General features: G+C 40.5%; 1 protein-coding gene across 4 annotated transcripts in view; it reads right to left on the reverse strand.

Moving 5' to 3' along the window:
• Positions 1-837: 837 nt before the first annotated feature.
• tec (tec protein tyrosine kinase) overlaps positions 838-17715 on the reverse strand; it is a 24670-nt gene continuing 7792 nt past the window's right edge. For 2 of the 4 annotated variants that reach the window (XM_080452152.1, XM_080452151.1), the window contains exons 6-18: positions 17606-17646; positions 16538-16743; positions 15747-15812; positions 15248-15302; positions 14997-15079; positions 14060-14193; positions 13781-13855; positions 13160-13331; positions 12441-12657; positions 6780-6844; positions 5118-5236; positions 4423-4580; positions 838-3806 (exon numbers count right to left, since the gene is read on the reverse strand). In XM_080452152.1, coding sequence (XP_080308278.1) covers positions 3720-3806; positions 4423-4580; positions 5118-5236; positions 6780-6844; positions 12441-12657; positions 13160-13331; positions 13781-13855; positions 14060-14193; positions 14997-15079; positions 15248-15302; positions 15747-15812; positions 16538-16743; positions 17606-17646 — 1478 coding nt within the window. In that variant the 3' untranslated portion in view covers positions 838-3719. The other 2 variants (XR_013934654.1, XM_080452153.1) reach the window with 2 other exon arrangements.

Here is a 17715-nt window from a genome sequence, read left to right on the forward strand (position 1 = left end):
GCAGCTTCTATGGAATCCACATCGATTATGTCATTGGTAGGCAGCTTTCTGAATTGTCCATAGCCCACTAATGAGACACAGATTGAGCAAACAGAAATTGTGTTGTCATACAATGACCATGAGTGAGAACCAATTATATGAAAATAAGGTTGAAAAGTGCTCCTTTAAGAAGTTGTTTAATACGTTTTCAAGACATTTCTCAACTGCAGTTCTTGTTGACAAGGATGAGGCCGCACAGCTCTTAGCCACGATGCAGAAAGTTTTAATATGGATGAAATGAAACCAACGTTTCGACCTATACAGTCTTCCTCAGGGTTTACCCTGAGGAAGACTGTTTCGACCTGTATAGGTCGAAACGTTGGTTTCATTTCATCCATATTAAAACTTTCTGCATCGTGGCTAAGAGCTGTGCGGCCTCATCCTTGTCAACATTATTATCTGCCGTGGCCAGCACCTCATCAACACAGGTGTGCGCTCCTCACTCTGTGTTTTCCTTCAACTGCTGTTCTTAACAATGAGACAGATATATTGGTCTGCTTTTGCCCATTTGAACACAAGATTTGTTATCAGAGTATGTCCAAAAATTGACTTTTCAGGAAATAAAAAAAATAACCATGTTTTTTCATCAAAGTTGGTATTGTGACTTTATACATTGTCAGATACTTGCATGTGTCATTATATTATCATCACTTTACCCATATCCAGCTCAAGTGGAGTTTTTGACCAGTGAATGTGGAGATAGTTGTTGTGTCCATCCTTGATTAGAATGACGAAGTCAGCAGAAAAAACCTGAGATGGAGTTAGGTGGTTTGCAGTGTGAGGATCCAATGGAGTTAGATGTTTAGTCAGATGCGCTTTTTAATACTTTTCATTGGTTCAATATTTGTAAAACCCACACACAGACGTAAATGTTGTTCAATAGCACTGATTTATTGAAGAAAATAGAAATAGCGACAGCGACGATATGCTATGTATATTATGTACAGATTAGTCCTTTTATTCACAGATAACAATAAAGTAGATGTAACCTATATCTAAACATTGCTTGTTTTACATCCAATATCTTGGTTGAGCAGTTTGGTTCCATGTGTGCAATATAGTTTAACCACCTTTTTAAGTAGATGAAGATAGATTCCCCAAGAAAAAGTGTTTTAAATGTATTGCATCACTCATAAAGTGACATGATAGAATTAACATTATTTAGGCAGACATTTTCATCCAGGGAGCATCTTAAGAGCAGAGCCGTCAGCACCAAGCATAACTGGCACGAGTGCAGCGCTACAAGCTTGTAGATCTGCTATTTTTGCAAAATCGTGAAAACTTGTGCAAATCTTTCAATATATATATATTTTTTAAAGCGAACATTTGCAACTGAAATCTTTGCCTCTGGGGGTCCCTGGAACAAAATATTTTGAGATGGGGGTCAGCGGCCAAATACATATCATTTTGGCGGTACTTGACATGAAAAAGTTTGAGAACCATGTAGCAACATTTCAAAAAAAGTTTCAAAAAACTGTTAGGATTTAGTTAGGCCTCAGGTCTTAATGGGTTAATGTTATATTATCAATCAAAGTATTTTGCCAATTATCTGGGGCTCTCTTGCAATAGCCTCACGGCCAACTAAACCTCACAGTAGATCTTGTGACCACAAGATATAAGATGTACCCACGGCCACATGATCCTCATGTTATGGGCCTGTTGCTGGCATCTAGTGGGCACGTGACTGACATCTTGTGGGCAGTCTGGACACCTTTTCTATCTCGCCTCCATGATGGAACGAACTGAACCGTGCCAGGTTCCTCTCCAGTGCTAATCCCTCATTTATCCTAATGATTTAAGCCTAAAACCATTAGCGGTTTAGATTACAGCCTGGTGTCATTGGTGTCATTATTTTTTAATTAGGGGGGTGCTTTTTAAAATAATTATGATGTTTCCACAGGAACAAAACAACGAGTCTGAGAATAAAGCGTTAACAATTTTGTATTCATGATAAATGAACTACATGACTATTTATTGACTATGTTTTCATTATGGAAGTTATACAATAAGTATAGGATACAGTAATATACAGTGTAAACTAAACAAAAAGAAATAGCAGTGGTTCTCAAACGGTGGGTCGAGGTAATGGTATTTTTTGATTGATTGATTGATTGAATACTTTGGAAACAGTTTGCAAATAGTACAGTGGTATGATTATAAAATAATGCTAAAAAGGATAACACAAAAATCCCTATTAAGGGCCTGTTTCCATTGTGGTCCACTATTATTAAGCAAGTAATAAACAACTATACAAAAAGTTTGTGCACAGTTTGTTTGTTTCCCAGTACAGAGGCAAAAAATGGTTTGTGGGATTTTTGTTTCATTTACTTGACTCTGGAACCTTTTGTCTGTTTGACTTGTTAACCTGCTCATTTACGTTCACTGCAACTGCTTTTTGTCAAACAAAATGACATGTACGAAGGATAGGCATATATAAGCTTTTAGCTTCAGCCATACCTTTTCAAGCACCTTTAACTATACAGCTTGAATTATGTTACTGTATGTAATGTTATGTATACTGTTGAAGATGATAGAAGTAAACTAAATAACTAACAGACATTCTATAACTATAACTCTATAACACACATATTTGAAACACTTTCAACCCGGCATCTCTATTTTGGACATAGTCGACGATTTAAGTAGTTATAGATTTTGCCTCTGTATTGGGAAATGAGTGTGCAAAAAATACTGATATAGTAAATAAATAAATACAAATAACTAACTTTTTGTATAGTTGTGTATATTACTAATACAATAATAATATGTGTGGTTGTCACACCTACAGTACACTTGTCTCACAGCGCACCAGTGTGCCTTGACACCGTTTGGGAACCATTGCTGTGGAGCAATAGCTACAGTATACTGACTTGGTTCATGAGAAGCTTAACTTCTAGCTAGCTAGTCATATAATGCAGTGGTTCTCAACCTGTGAGTCAGGACCCCCCAGGGAGGTCCCCACATGATTTTGGAGGGGGTCCCCAGATGACAGTGAAGTGACAATTTAAACTTTTAAGACCTTTTTAATACCTCAAACAAAAGGATGGGAAAAAAAGAAAAAAGACCAATACTGCATCAACAAACTATAAAAACTGGTCAAACATTGGCCAAACTGTCAAATAATATAAGAAAGAGGCAAACATTTTGAAAATAGCTGATCTACAAGCTCTCAATGCCTCGCAACGCTTGTAGATCAGCTATTTTCACTTTATTTATCTGTGGAACCGAGGCAAACAAAATGTAATGCCTCAACTCCTACGATCCTAAGTGCTTGTCAGGGTAGGGGGTCCCCAGTTCAAATATGATTATTATTATTTCGTAGCCTGAAAAGCTTGAGAACCAGTGATATAATGTACTGAATATTTGTATTGTACTGTATATTTGTATTGTACTGTATTGGTAATGTAGACCAACTATTGTCTCCTACACTGTTCACAGGAGCAATCTGGTTCACTGCATGGCTGGACGACATGTGTGCGCCACCTATTGGTAAGTAATTGTTAATACTGCTATGACCGGGTATTTGTCTAAATCGGAAACCAGTTCGAAAATGCTTACATGAGCCCAACCCTATGTCCAGCTTGTTGTTGTTGTTGTTGTTGTCTGTAAACGATTGACTTGCATGCAACATTCTAAAGTCCAGGTGGCTTTCTATTGGCTGGCGTGGTGCAGGTGATTGGTCAAATTTGTTGACGGGGGGCGTCGTTTTCCAGGGCGCTGGAGATCATGTGACAGATCTGGGAGAATGACGGACGCTCCTCTGGTCTCTGGACAGACAGACAGACAGACAGAATGAAAAAGATGAAGAGAGATAAAGGAACAAATGAGAGGGATGGAGAGAGAGAGAAAGATGGATGGATAAAGAGATAAAACTTGGATCTAGAGCCCCACCGATGCCAGATTATTGGGTGCGACACAGATCTTGATTCTGGACCACTGACCATGTTTTGACCGATGTTTTGAATGCAACATTTTCTAATCAATTTGAAAAACTTGGATTTGATTGATGCAGCTCAAAAGTCAGATAATAGCGGCCAAACAGATATATTGGTCTGGGTCTATTTGGAAGAATGTGTGTTTTTTTAAATGTCCATTTAACAAATGATACAAAAAATAAGTCGCTTCAGCCAAGCTGTGAGATGAAGTGCTGGGTGCTCAACAGTAGGACAATATGATAAGAAAGTTAACTGGGCACTTGAAAATAGACGACCCAAATAAATTACTGGAGCATTCAGCTGGGTCTGCACGTTGTATTCATTTTGAAGGATTGACTGACTTTTCAACCAGGGTTGACTGACTTCCTCAGAGTTTGACTCTGAGGAAGAAGCTGGTAGCCCAGGTCACTTTATTTTCATAATATAATCTCCTGATAAACGATGTTACCTCGTGCCAACAGAGATGCATGATGTCATAGATGGCGGGCGTGGCCATCTTGGGCCTGTAGAGGCGGTGACCCTGGGTTACCAAGGCGACGACCTCGTGGTTCTGAGACTGCTCAAACGGCATGCGGCCCTCACTGAACACCTCCCACATCAACACACCTGGACACACACACACACACACACACACACACACACACACACACACACACACACACACACACACACACATTACTGTACTTAATAGAAATTCAACAAAACATTCACACACACAAGGGAGCACACACTTTTGCGGAGTTCCGGTTTTGTAAATATATTTCGCATTACTACTTTACAGGCATTTCTTAATGTCGAATTGGCCTGTGTCTTGTGTCACTGGAGAAAATTCCTCCCCATGAGTGAATCCAACGGTGTTGCTTGCCAAAAATAACCGATCTACACGTATCACGACTAATAAGCAAAATAAAGAGAATTTTTAAAAGATTTTCAATGTTTTTTCCCAAACTTTTATTCCCCCCAACATGTACCAAAACTGTGACCCAAAAGCCGAGGTTCAAACCAAACCATGGGCTAACTGAACTGTTGCATCCCTACCAACACACGCTCACGCACGCACGCACACACACACACACACACACACACACACACACACACACACACACACACACACACACACACACACACATACACACACCGTACCGTATGACCAGACATCAGACTTGCTGCTGTATTTACAGAAGTTGAAGACTTCAGGTGGAGACCATTTAACAGGGAACTTTGCTCCTGACGAACTGATATACTGGTCATCTAACACATACCTAGAGAACACACACACATACCAGGGTTATTAGAGTGACAGAAACAAACTATAACTATGTTTATGTTTATTTTGTTTATTCAGATTTCAGCATGATCACAGATGTTTAAAAAGACAGGTGCCATTAAAAACACTGAATTATTTTGCTGATTACAATATAAAACTTCAAATCTAAAAAATACAATTGCCTATCTAAAAATCTAGTAACATAAAACAATCTAACATCCACTATCATTTAAAAGTCTGCACATATATGGGATTGGTGATTTCTTGTATCTCTCAGTTCGGCAATGTAGAGTGTCCAGGTCATCTCCATTCCTTGTTTGGCGACCAGAGATCTCCTTCCTGAGGCAGGGTAGCCAGTTTCTGAAGTTGGACTTAAACAGCTTCCTGGCAAAGTCGAGACACAGTTGAGTGCGCCTCTCTGCTAGGGTGCACAATGTGAGGCTGCGGAGAGCCTCTGTGTATCCAGAGTACCTCCGGCCAAGTATGATTTTGCAAGCCCGTTTCTGAACTCTTTCCAGTCTTTTCGTCTGGTCAGCAGTTAAGGAACTGTGCCAGACTGGGACTGCATACTCCAGCACCGGACGCACATAGCCTGTGTAGATCGAAACCAATTCAGGGTCTTGGACCCCAAATTTCTTCAGGCGACATAGGACGAAAAGCTTTCTATTGGCTGAGGTCAACATATAGTCCACCTGGCTGTCCCATTTCAAATCAGCTTGAATGGTGACCCCCAAAACCTTTACTGTGTCACAGACTTCTAGTATGTTTTGGTCAATGGAAAGTGTTGGGAGACTAACAGAGATAACTAGAGAAAATATCTTTAGTTTCAGTCTTTGTCAGTCGGCAATCTTTTTCTTTGAAAAATTGTGAAAATAGCTGCGATGCAATGCGTTACTTGTGAGATTATAGATTGGCTATTTTGGATATTTGTTTTAGGTTTTTGTCTCGGCCCTGAAACTGGGAAAACAACACTGAGGAAGACCCATTAGGCTGAAACACGTCTGTTGCTCTGTCTGGGTGAGGTAAATACAACTATGTGAAAAGGACATTCATTGAGTGCTGGCTGTGTTCTCAGTTTCATGATATTGTTGGGCCATGCACCTTGAGACTTCTGTTTAACCCAGGGCCTTCCGCTTTGCAGTGCTTTCTCTGAGTGTAAAGGCCCCGACACATGGAAAGCGTCATTAACGCAAGTGTTTCTGTTAAAATAAATATTAAATAGTTCTATATTCTGATGCTATTTATTACTATAGTTCTATATTCTGGTGCTATTTATTACTATAGAGTATTTGTTAAGTAGCAGGGGTCTTGGCATCTCTTCAGTAAACAGAAAATCTCCAATTTCATCCAATCAGGAGAGAGAAGTCATACAGGATACAGGTTAAACAAGTGGAATTGGAAGTGATGAAATAAAACATTTAGCAGACAAATTTGGAATTGGGACACTTTACAATTTAAGCTATGGTACAGAGATAGATGAGTCTAACAAGCTTAATGAGGTACAGAGACAGGTGGGTCTAATGATGTTAAGGGTTTACCTGGCCATGCCAAAATCTGACACCTTCACCACCAGGGCGTCATTCACCAGACAGTTTCTGGCTGCCTGGAGGGAGAGGGAGAGGGAGAGAGAAAGAGAAAGAGAGGAAGTCATCAATGTGCATTTTTGCTATTTTTGGGCGGTGAAACCGCCCCTATAAGTGAGATTTGGAAAAATGTACTAACTCCTGCGCTGTGATCTGGGCCCAGGAAATTAGTAGAATTATCCTGCGCTGTGATTGGCCAATCACAGCCTATTCAGGACTGTGATTGGCCAGTGTCACATGACACACGTGCATAGCCCTATATAAGCAACCATAACTTGAAAAAAACCAAACATTTGTTTTTTTCAAGTTATGGTTTTGTCCATCATAAAGAGTGTTTCAATAAATGTATTTATCCTTTGTACATGATTGATCGACTCCATTCAGTATTGTGATTAGCTAGCAAGACACCGCCCACTTCACACAGGGTGTGATTTTTTTAATTATGTAAAGCACTTTGAACTGCCTTGTTGTTGAAATGTGCTGTACAAATAAACGTGTCTTGGCTTGGCCATGTATGTCGAGGTGTGCTGAAGCTCTTAACATGAGCGACAAACTGTACATGGACCAGCTTTATGATGAGTTTTGGGTTCCTTTGCTACTGAGACTGAGAGGGGCTGTCTTACAGAAACATAATGGTCGGACTTGTTAATATTATGTAATTATTATTAATATAAAATAATCGTCATTTGTTAATGTTTGTTGCTTCTCCGTCTTTTTGCGTAACCTGCCCTGTCGTTAGCAGCACTTTGCCATTGATGGTAAACTACCCGCCTACTGTATCGGATAATGTGAGACCGACATACAGTGTATATACATGCGCACACACAGACCGTTTCCCTATCCTCTCTAAACCGGATCGTGCGAGTACCCTCGCGACCCATGATTGATTAAATATAGGCTATTTGGCAAAAAAAAAAAAACGGAACATCCCAAACCGAGCAAATAGAACAAACGAATGCTTGAACACATGGGCATTCGGGGCCAGCCCTTAGTGGACAGATTATGTCAGCGCGGTAGTGTCATAACCATAAAACATGCTGTCACAAAACTTTGGATCATAATGAAGGCTGAGTTTGAAGATAGGTGTCGTCCATGCGAGGGCGCCGGAAGTGGGGGGTCAATATTGCTTCATGCTAACAAACTTCCAGTGGACATTCCTTGGTAACCATAGAGTAGATTGAAAAAGTTTTTTTTTTAGTACCTCAAAGACTATTTTTGGTGCTGCTTCAAGATGGTCTTGTGTGTTATTTAGTGTTGATTAAATAGTGTTGCATATATGAACAGTTCATATATAGTAGGACTAATACTAATGAGTTACGTATTTGATCATTACTTAATGAAATGCTGAAATGCTTATTTATGGATTAAACTAGTTATATATGCAAAGCATTTTCCTCCTCTTGTTTCAGATACTCATGTCCTGTACAAACCGTCATTACAGCAAGAGGTGTCCGAGAGTGAGAGCAGGTCTTTTGTGAGTATTTGCTTGGAAAAGCCTTTAGAAAGTCTCTACTGCTTGCTTTAATATTGCCTCAAACATGATAGAGCAGAAAATAAGAAAATAATGATGAAACTCCTAAAAAAAAAACACAAACGGTGTCCACCTTTGTAGTTTTCCATTACAGACAACTTACCTGAAGTCCTCTTCCACAACGTTCTATTCCGCTGTCCAAAGCATCTCTTTGTTTCTATCTCCATCATTCCTAATGGAGATGTGTGGGTGTGTAGACATTTTTATTCTTAATCACTTGGAACCCCAGCATCTGTATTCTGGGGGGGGGGGGAACATTAGCCAAAAATAGCCAATCTACAAGCTCAGAAATTGTGAGCTTGTAGATCGGCTATTTATGGTGAAGAGATGTGGACCTGAGCTCCAGTTTACCAAGTCTAGAGGGATTAAGTGGTCTTTCCCATCTGAATGAAAGCAGCATTTTTAAGGGGCGGCAATCTCCTTTTCATTCATTTAATTTCATCTGTTCCATTGCTTCCATATTTTTTAATCTTCCTGTTGGTTAGTGATAGCTGCCAGTTCCCACCTGATGTCGTATGGGAGTCCCAACTGCTCCAGGCCGTACTGAATAACCGCCAGCTTGCTTAATGTCTTAAGACTAGGACTTAAGTCTAAGATGTACACGTAGTCGGGTGTGTATCCTCCAAAGAGCATTATACGATCTCCCTCCATGCAACAGCACATCCTAGACATCCACGAACATGGGCCTTTCCCCTTGGGCTCAACCTTCTTCCAGCTGAAGGTCTCTGGAGTGAATCTCCACAGGTCGTTGAAGGTCCGGTTCAAGTAGTCACCACCAAATATGTACAGCTCTCCATTGTAGGCAAAGGCTGAATGACCCCGGCGTTTGTCTGGAAGAAGCCGTGCAGAAGGTGCGTTCAGCCAGCAGTTGGCCTTTGTGTCAAACACTCTGATACTGTTGTAGTGGTCCTTGAATTTGACCCCTTCGCCCCCAAATAAAAACATCTTTGTCCCGATGATGGTGGCAGAGTGACATTCGGAAACGGGTGCCGGAGTGCCTCTGGTATTAATTAAAGCCCAGACCGTTGTGGTGGTGTCCAACTTGTAGACGTCATTGGTGCATTTAGTCACCGGGTTGAATCCTCCAAAGACATACATGACCTTCCCCAAGACGCAGGCCGAGTGGTTGTACCTCGGCTCCGGAACGCTCCCAGAAACCTCGGGCCTCAGCCATCTGTGGGTGTCGACATCGAACGCGTAAAGGACATTGCAGGGCCCGTATAAGGCATTACCTCCCCCCCAGATGTATACGATATTGTCAATGAGCACGGCTGTGTGGGCCCAGCGCATGTAGGGAACCTCGGGGGGACGTTCTCTTCCGGCGGTCACTGGCGGAAAGTCCATCCAGCGCAAGGACACTGAGTTGAAGACATGCACCTCAATCTGACTGTTGTGCATGTAGGTCTCACCGTAGCAATACCCTCCAAAGGAATACACCTTGTGCCCTGCTGCAACAGCAGCAAAATAGTCTCTCTTTGGAGCTCCTCTCAGCTGCACCGCCCAGCGCAACATTCCACACACCAACACCACTGTGGATGATAGTGTGTTTTTTCTTCGTTGTTCTTTAGTGTACCTGGTGTCTGGTACTCCTTTCCTAATCCCAGTGCGTTGCTACCTACTGACTATTCTTTCGTATTTTTTTATCATTATTAGTAGTATTTGTTTTGCTAACCTTAGCTGAATGTACATTTTCTGTCTGTAGTTGTTTCTCATCACTGCTGTACTTCCAGTGACAACTGAATTTTCTGTGTGATAACAGATAACAGTCTATCTATCCCGTGTGAACGATAACGGTCTATCTATCCCGTGTGAACGATAACGGTCTATCTATCCCGTGTGAACGATAACGGTCTATCTATGCCGTGTTATCGATAAAGGTCTATCGATCCCCTCGTGATCAATAAAGGTCTATCTATCTTTCACTTGTGATCAATAAAAGCCCAACTCACTACATTTTTTAACTGGAAAAGAATGGCGACCTATTGTGCATGCTACCTTTTATATTGGCACAGTGGCACAAGCGTGAAGCTTGGCCAATCCACGAAGCTGCGAGTCGGGTTGACCAATCAGGGAAACTGATACCTGTTCCCAAATATGGCGAATAAATCGCCCTAGCAACCCCAGCCCCTGGGGCGGCCATAGCTGAGTGGTTAGTGAGCCCGCCTAGGGAACCAGAGCTGGCCCTGGTTGCCCCAGGTTCGATTCCAGACTATCCCAGCATATGTGCCGATGATATGAAATATGTCCCTGAGCAAGACTCTTAACCCCAATTGCTCACAGGTTCTCATTGGAAACAAGACCGCAAGGACTTTCATGAACAACCTGTTAAAAGGAATTATCCTATCCTTATCCTGTAGGCTCTGGAAGTGGTTCTCAGAGGCCCCTTTTCCACCGGGGTTGAGCCAGTTCGGTTCTTTCTTCCCGCCTTCCGTTCCGAGTGTTTAGACTGAAAATGAGTTGGTACAGAACCCTAAAAGTATTTTTTAGTTCAAACAAAACGTTTTTGTTAAAAAGTCAAAGCTCTATATTGTGATAGTAATCAATGCTATAGTGTTTGTTCAATAACAGGGGTCTCTCTGTCACTCCAGCTTTTTAATAAACAGAACTTGCTGATAATGCATTTTCTGTTTACTGAAGAGATGGTGGAACCCCTCTATAGCAAAGTTTACTATAGGAATATAGAGCTATTTAATACTTTCTTTAACAAGAAAAATCACTTATTCCATCTTTAAAGTTAGGAAACCAATAGTGGCTAAACTTGTACAGTAGCCATATCGGTTCAAATGATATGGTCAATTAAGTTGCAATCTGGGAACCCATCGCCAAATGAAAAGGAAAAACAGCGCCCTCTGCTGTTTTTTACTCTCTGAATCTGTTCTTGAGAGATTAATTAAGTTGTAACATTAGCTGTGAAACAACTCTTAGACCTTAGACTCTTAGGTTAACTCTTAGAATGTGTTGCTATAGGAACAGGTTGTTTATTTCCTGTAAGCTACTGATATTCATCAATCTGCAGCAGTCTACATACTCATAATCGTTGGTGTCGGGCAGAAACCTCATATCTCCATATTTAAAAAGTGTTTTTTTTGTAAATTAATGCCGTACAAGTATAAGTCTTACAACAGTGTCACGCAAAAGCTTCATCGAAAATAGCTGATCACAAAGCTCCTCATGACGTGTCACAATGCAACATTTTATGAACTTGTAGATCTGCTATTGCTGCTACTTTTAACATTTTGTGTTTTATAAATATGTGACCAATGTTAAGTATTAACAAGAGCATGTGACTAATAATAACTACAATGGATCCATTGGAACACAGGTTCTTCTTTTCCATTTCCTGAAAAGTAACGGTTTTGGACATACAAGGTTTCCATCCGACAAGTGATGATATAAGTCCATTTCACACTTTACAACTTAAACAAAGTTGATTTCCTGTTGCAGTGCGTGTGAATATCAGCAGCTGACAGGAAATACAGTTGAGATAAAATTGACAGGAAATAAACATGGACCCAAGCAGTTCCACTGACAAAGCATGCAGGCTAATTGCATTTCATACTAACTGATCTTTAACTACGTACTTTTGACCTTGCGTCCCCGTTTGTATTACTATATTTGTGAGGACATCAACATTTTAGGATGACAATTTTATGAATGCCATTTTTGCCATTCGTAACGGTAAACCTGAAGCCAAAAATAGCAGATCTACACGCGACTCAAAGCGACGCGTTGTGAGCGTGTAGATCGTCTATTTTCAAATAGCCAAAGTATATTGGGCTGAAGTGGTTAGTGTATGTTTTGTAATAATAATCGAAATCTACAAAGTAACTAGCAATAAACATTTTCAAATACAATATTTGCCTCTGAGAAGTAGTGGAGTAGAAGAAAATTGGAAATACTACAGTAAAGTAAAAATACATCAAAATGGTACTGAAGTACAGCACTTGAGTAAATGTACTTAGTTACTTTCCACCACACACACACACACACACACACACACACACACACACACACACACACACACACACACACACACACACACACACACACACACACACACACACACACACACGGGGGCGTCCTACCAGGTCTCTGTGTATGAAGCGGTGCGTCTCCAGGTGGTCCATGCCCAGCGTTACATCCAGACAGATGCTCAGAGCAGAGTCCTGGGTGAGGCTTCCTCTGCGCTGCTTGATGAAGCCAAGCAGGCAGCCCAGCTCCATGAACTCTGTCACTATGTAGATGGGCTTCTGCTGCGTGCACACGCCATACAGCTGCACCAGCTTAGGATGGGACAGCTTCCTACAGGGAGGGGACACACATCACAGTGAATCCAACTAATCGGTTATAAAAAATAATTGACTTTTAATTGATTTAATGGTTTATTTGTCAAAAATGTTAACAGTACGAAGTACAGTAAAACACTGTGGGCCCTATTTTCGCCGGTGCCTTACCCATTATCCCTAAACTTCTTTGCCATTTTTTACTATTTTTAAAACCATTTTCAAATAGTTCAACTAGCCAATCTACAAGCTCACAATGTGTCAATGTAGATCGGCTAGTTGAACTATTTGAAAATGGTTTTACAAATAGTTTTTAAAAAAATGGTTTAGGGATAATGGGTAAGGCACTGACGAAAATAGGGCCCTCGAGCTAAAAGGATAACGCAAAAGTTAGAGAGTTCCTGGACCCACTGGTCTAAGGCATATCAAACGGCTGGTCCTTGATATGAAAAAAGGTTGAGAAATTCTGAATTGGGTCCTTTATAGAACCGGGTTTGGTTCCATCCATACTACTTGCTTACATCATGACTTTGGCTTCTTCTATGAAGTCCTCTTCCAGCATGGCTCCCTCTCTGATGACCTTGATGGCCACTTTGTGCTGAGCTCTCCACTTCCCCAGACGCACCAGACCAAACTGACCACATCCCAGCTCCTTCATGAACGTCAACTCACTGGGATTGATCTCCCACTTTTCTAGAGAGAGAGAGACAGAGAGAGAGAGAGAGAGAGGGAGACAGTTCAGTCATTCTGTCATTTTTTCGTGTAGTGCATTGGTTCTCAAGCATTGGTCCCCAGCAAAATGTGTTAATATAGCGTTAATATATGAGTTGATATCACAATCATTTTAACCACGTTATACTTTGGCTATTCAAAAATAGCAGATATACAAGGTCATAGCGTGTCACTTCGTGTGTCACTTCATGCGTCACTTCGTGCGTCACTTCATGTTTTTTAGAATTTTTTTAAATATTTGTGCAAATCTTTGAATATATATGCTTCGGGAGGTCCCCCTGGCACACAATATTTTTGAGATGGGGGTCCGCAGATAAATACATATCAAGGTCCGTGACTTGAAAAGGTTTGAGAACCTCGGGTGTAGTGTAGTAGTCGACGGTGGTGTTGTTGTGTAGTGCAGTTTTTACCGTAGCTGAATCCTGCAGTGGACGGAGCACAGTGGTTCTGGTTACCAACCGCATAGCGTAGCCTAGCTGCTAGACCTGTACACACAATGTAAACAATATGTATCTGTGTGCAAATGAGTACAATGTAAACACCTGTGTCAAGTGTGTGTGTGTGTGTGTGTGTGTGTGTGTGTGTGTGTGTGTGTGTGTGTGTGTGTGTGTGTGTGTGTGTGTGTGTGTGTGTGTGTGTGTGTGTGTGTGTGTGTGTGTGTGTGTGTGTGTGTGTGTGTGTGTGTGTACCTGCAGCATTATGTTTATGGTAGTCTATTAGTTCAGGTATGGAGTTGAAGATATATTTCTCTGCCAGGTAGAACTGTGGTGGACAGCTGTTTGTCTCCTTAATGTGGTAATGTTTGATCGCTGGCCCTGTTTCACTGTACAACACATGACAACATTAATGTTTCACCAGCGGTGGACAGTAATGAAGAGTACAGCACTTAAGTACGTTATTTGCTTTACTTGACAGAGCAACTTCCACTTATAGTCGAGTAATGTTTTGACCAGGAGTATCTATACTTTGACTCAAGTACTGGGGTTGAGTTCTTCATCGTGTTTCACTGCTCAACACATGACAACATTCAGCCACTAGGTGTCACACTTTCACAACACCTCCGTCACATACAGTAAGGTTCACTGTTTCCCCGTCACTTCCTTATCCCCCCGTTTTAAAAGCTCTGTCGATGCATTACTTTCTTTTATTATTATTTTTCATACAAATGTCATGTATAACAATAGAATACATTAGTTAAGTTAAGATGAAAGTAGATCAAGTTTATGGCTAAGGCTATTCTAATCAAATCGAATATATTTGAATCTAATTTGGTTGTATCTAATCTAATCAAATATACTTAGTCTACATTACATTACAGTCATTTAGCAGACGCTTTTATCCAAAGCGACTTACAATAAGTGCATTCAACATAGGTAGGCCAGAAAACTACTAATCACCAGAAGTCTTAAGTGCATTCTCTTCTAAAGCAAGCAACCAAGAGTATACCTAGCGCTAATGTAAAAGTGCTATATATCAGCTACCTACTTTCTTAAACAGATGAGACAAATAGGAAAATCAGCCAGTGTAGTAGTAGTCTAGTAGTCTAATCAAATACTATATACAGTATGTAAACATAGATTAGATTAGCCCAGATTAGAGTATGTATAAGAAGACAGACAGACGTACCCAGTGACAGTCTTGGAGTACAGTGAGACTACATAAACTCCTTGACTACTGGAATCTCGAACGATGAAGGCTCCCTCTTTGTCCTGCAGGTACAGACATACTGTGATTAATATGATTATAACAATACAACGATACTATGATTAATATGATTATAATGATACAAAAGTATTGTGATGAATATGATTATTATCACAACATGCAGGGGAAATATAAATACATCACATTTAGTGAACAGATCATAAGAATCTCACCTCTTTTCTAAGCAGTTCCTCTGCCTTGTTCCTGTTGACATGTTTACTATACCAGCTACAACAAACAAACAAAAACACTTTACATATACTTTTACAAACAAGCACACAAACAATAACAATACATATAACTAAAAAAATATCAACCATCAACAATCATTACTACTAAGGGGGCAATTGTTATATTAGATTAGACTAGAATCACTAGATCATATTAGATCAGGTTAGATAAGTATAGATTACATTTGAATTAGATTAGATTACATTAGACTCAATTAGATCATATTACTTTAAACTAGATCAGATTACATTAGATTAGATGAGATTACATAGGACTAGATCAGATTACATTACTTTAGACCACATATCAGATCAAAGTGGATTAGATCAGATTACATTAGATTCACTAAAACTAGATAAGATTACAATATTACTGTACATTAGATCAGATGGTATTAAGGTGTAATTACATTCGATGAGATCACATTAGGTGTTCACTCACCCATACTGCTCGAGGTTGCCAGATACCTTCTCTGTGATGAAGTTACTGGGGATATAACCCTCTTCTCTGGAAAACACACACACACACACACACACACACACACACACACACACACACACACACACACACACACACACACACACACACACACACACACACACACACAAAACATAATCAATAACCTACTTCATCATAAAAGAGTGTCACTCAAAAGTAGCAAAAATAGCAAGAATATCAAAAATAGCAGATCTACAAGCTCACAACGAGCTGTGATGCGACACATCATAGCTTGTACAGTGTATCAGCTATTGTTGCTATTACTAAAACACTTTGAAAGTGAAAGTGGTTTAGCATGTTTGTGGGTTTCATAAATATTGAACCAATGAAAAGTATTTATAAAAGCCTGTGACTAAAGAACTACATTGGATCCATTTGAACACAAAAAAATACTTATTTTCTATCAATTGCACACCCCATAAAGCATTGAATTAATGGAGATTTTTTTGTTTTGTCGCATTCCTAAGCCAACAATTTGATTACCGGCGGAAAGATGCTAATGTATCCGGTAGGAAATTCACCCGGTCATCAAATTATTGGCTCAGGAATGCGTCAAAAACAAACAAATCTCCATGAATTCAATGTTCATGGGGTGTGTAGAAAATAAGTCAGTCATTTTCTGGGTGAACTATTCCTTTAATCCTTTCCTGGAAAGCAACGGCTTCGGACATACAAGGTTTCTGCCCTACAGCGACGATACCGTGCATTGAGGAGGCCGTCGGTCGCTCACTCACCCGTACTGGTTGCGTGCGTGGTACCAGTTGATGTCACACTTGTCCAGGATGACGTACTCCTTGCCCTGGACCAGCGACAGGTCATGAGGTTCCAAGGCAGGGAAGTCATACAGCGCTACCACCACCAACTCTTCATCCTCACTGTCGTCCTCATCGTCGTCCTCGCCCTCGGGGGAACCAGGGACGGGAGGAGGTGGCAGACGAGACTGGAAAAGAGAGAGAGAGAGAGAAAGAGAGAGAGTGATGGATACGTTTTATTTTTTCCTCATTTGGTTTGGCAGTGTAAACGTATGTTTTCTCATGACAATTAAGCCCCTTTGAATTCAATTGAATTGAAATTGAAATTGAGAAAGAGAGATTCGAATTTTGCAGTTCGAATTTGCAGTTCTGCATCTTTCCTTCAAAAGCGAACGATAGACAGTTGATCCTTTTTAATTGTATGTCTTTCTGACATAGACACAACCTCAGTGATGTGACGAATACCTCTACCTGGAAAGCTCTATGGGATTAAGTGGTTAAAAACACTTCCGCACGACAGTGTCATCACTGTCGCTTCCTTTGTAATTTCATTGCAGCCTTTTGCCAACCTGCCTGGAGCGCCCATTCTCAAGTTACTTACAAGCTGCATTTTTTACTTGTGTTGCTGAAACACGAGCAGGATTAACCAGTCCAGTAGGGTACATGAGTCCTTATTATTTCGTGTTTGATAACATTCAAATTCAGCTATCAGAAGGTGTGTAACCCAAGGAAAATAATGGGTTGCTTTGTTCCCTGTTGAGGATTTAATGGTACTGACCAGTTTTTGCATTACATGCATTATGTGCACCATTTTCTATGCGAAATATAATGATAATAATAATAATATAATATATAATCGAAAATATGCAATTTTTTAAGATTGAAAGTTGACTATTATTTCTGAGCTCAGCTGACAGCCTCAGTGTGTGAGTGTGTGTGTGTACATTTGTGCGTGCGTGTGTGTGTGTGTGTGTGTGTGTGTGTGTGTGTGTGTGTGTGTGTGTGTGTGTGTGTGTGTGTGTGTGTGTGTGTGTGTGTGTGTGTGATTACCCTCTGTTCTCCAGGGATCGGTGGTAGAGGTTTTCTGGAAACTAAACAAATGAGGAACAGAAAGACAGAAAAGAACATTTGGTGTTTTATCTTGTCCATTTTCCATTGTG

The sequence above is a fragment of the Gymnoscopelus braueri genome (genome assembly GCF_963280865.1).
Source record: "Gymnoscopelus braueri genome assembly, chromosome: 15".
Classification (NCBI taxonomy): domain Eukaryota; kingdom Metazoa; phylum Chordata; class Actinopteri; order Myctophiformes; family Myctophidae; genus Gymnoscopelus; species Gymnoscopelus braueri.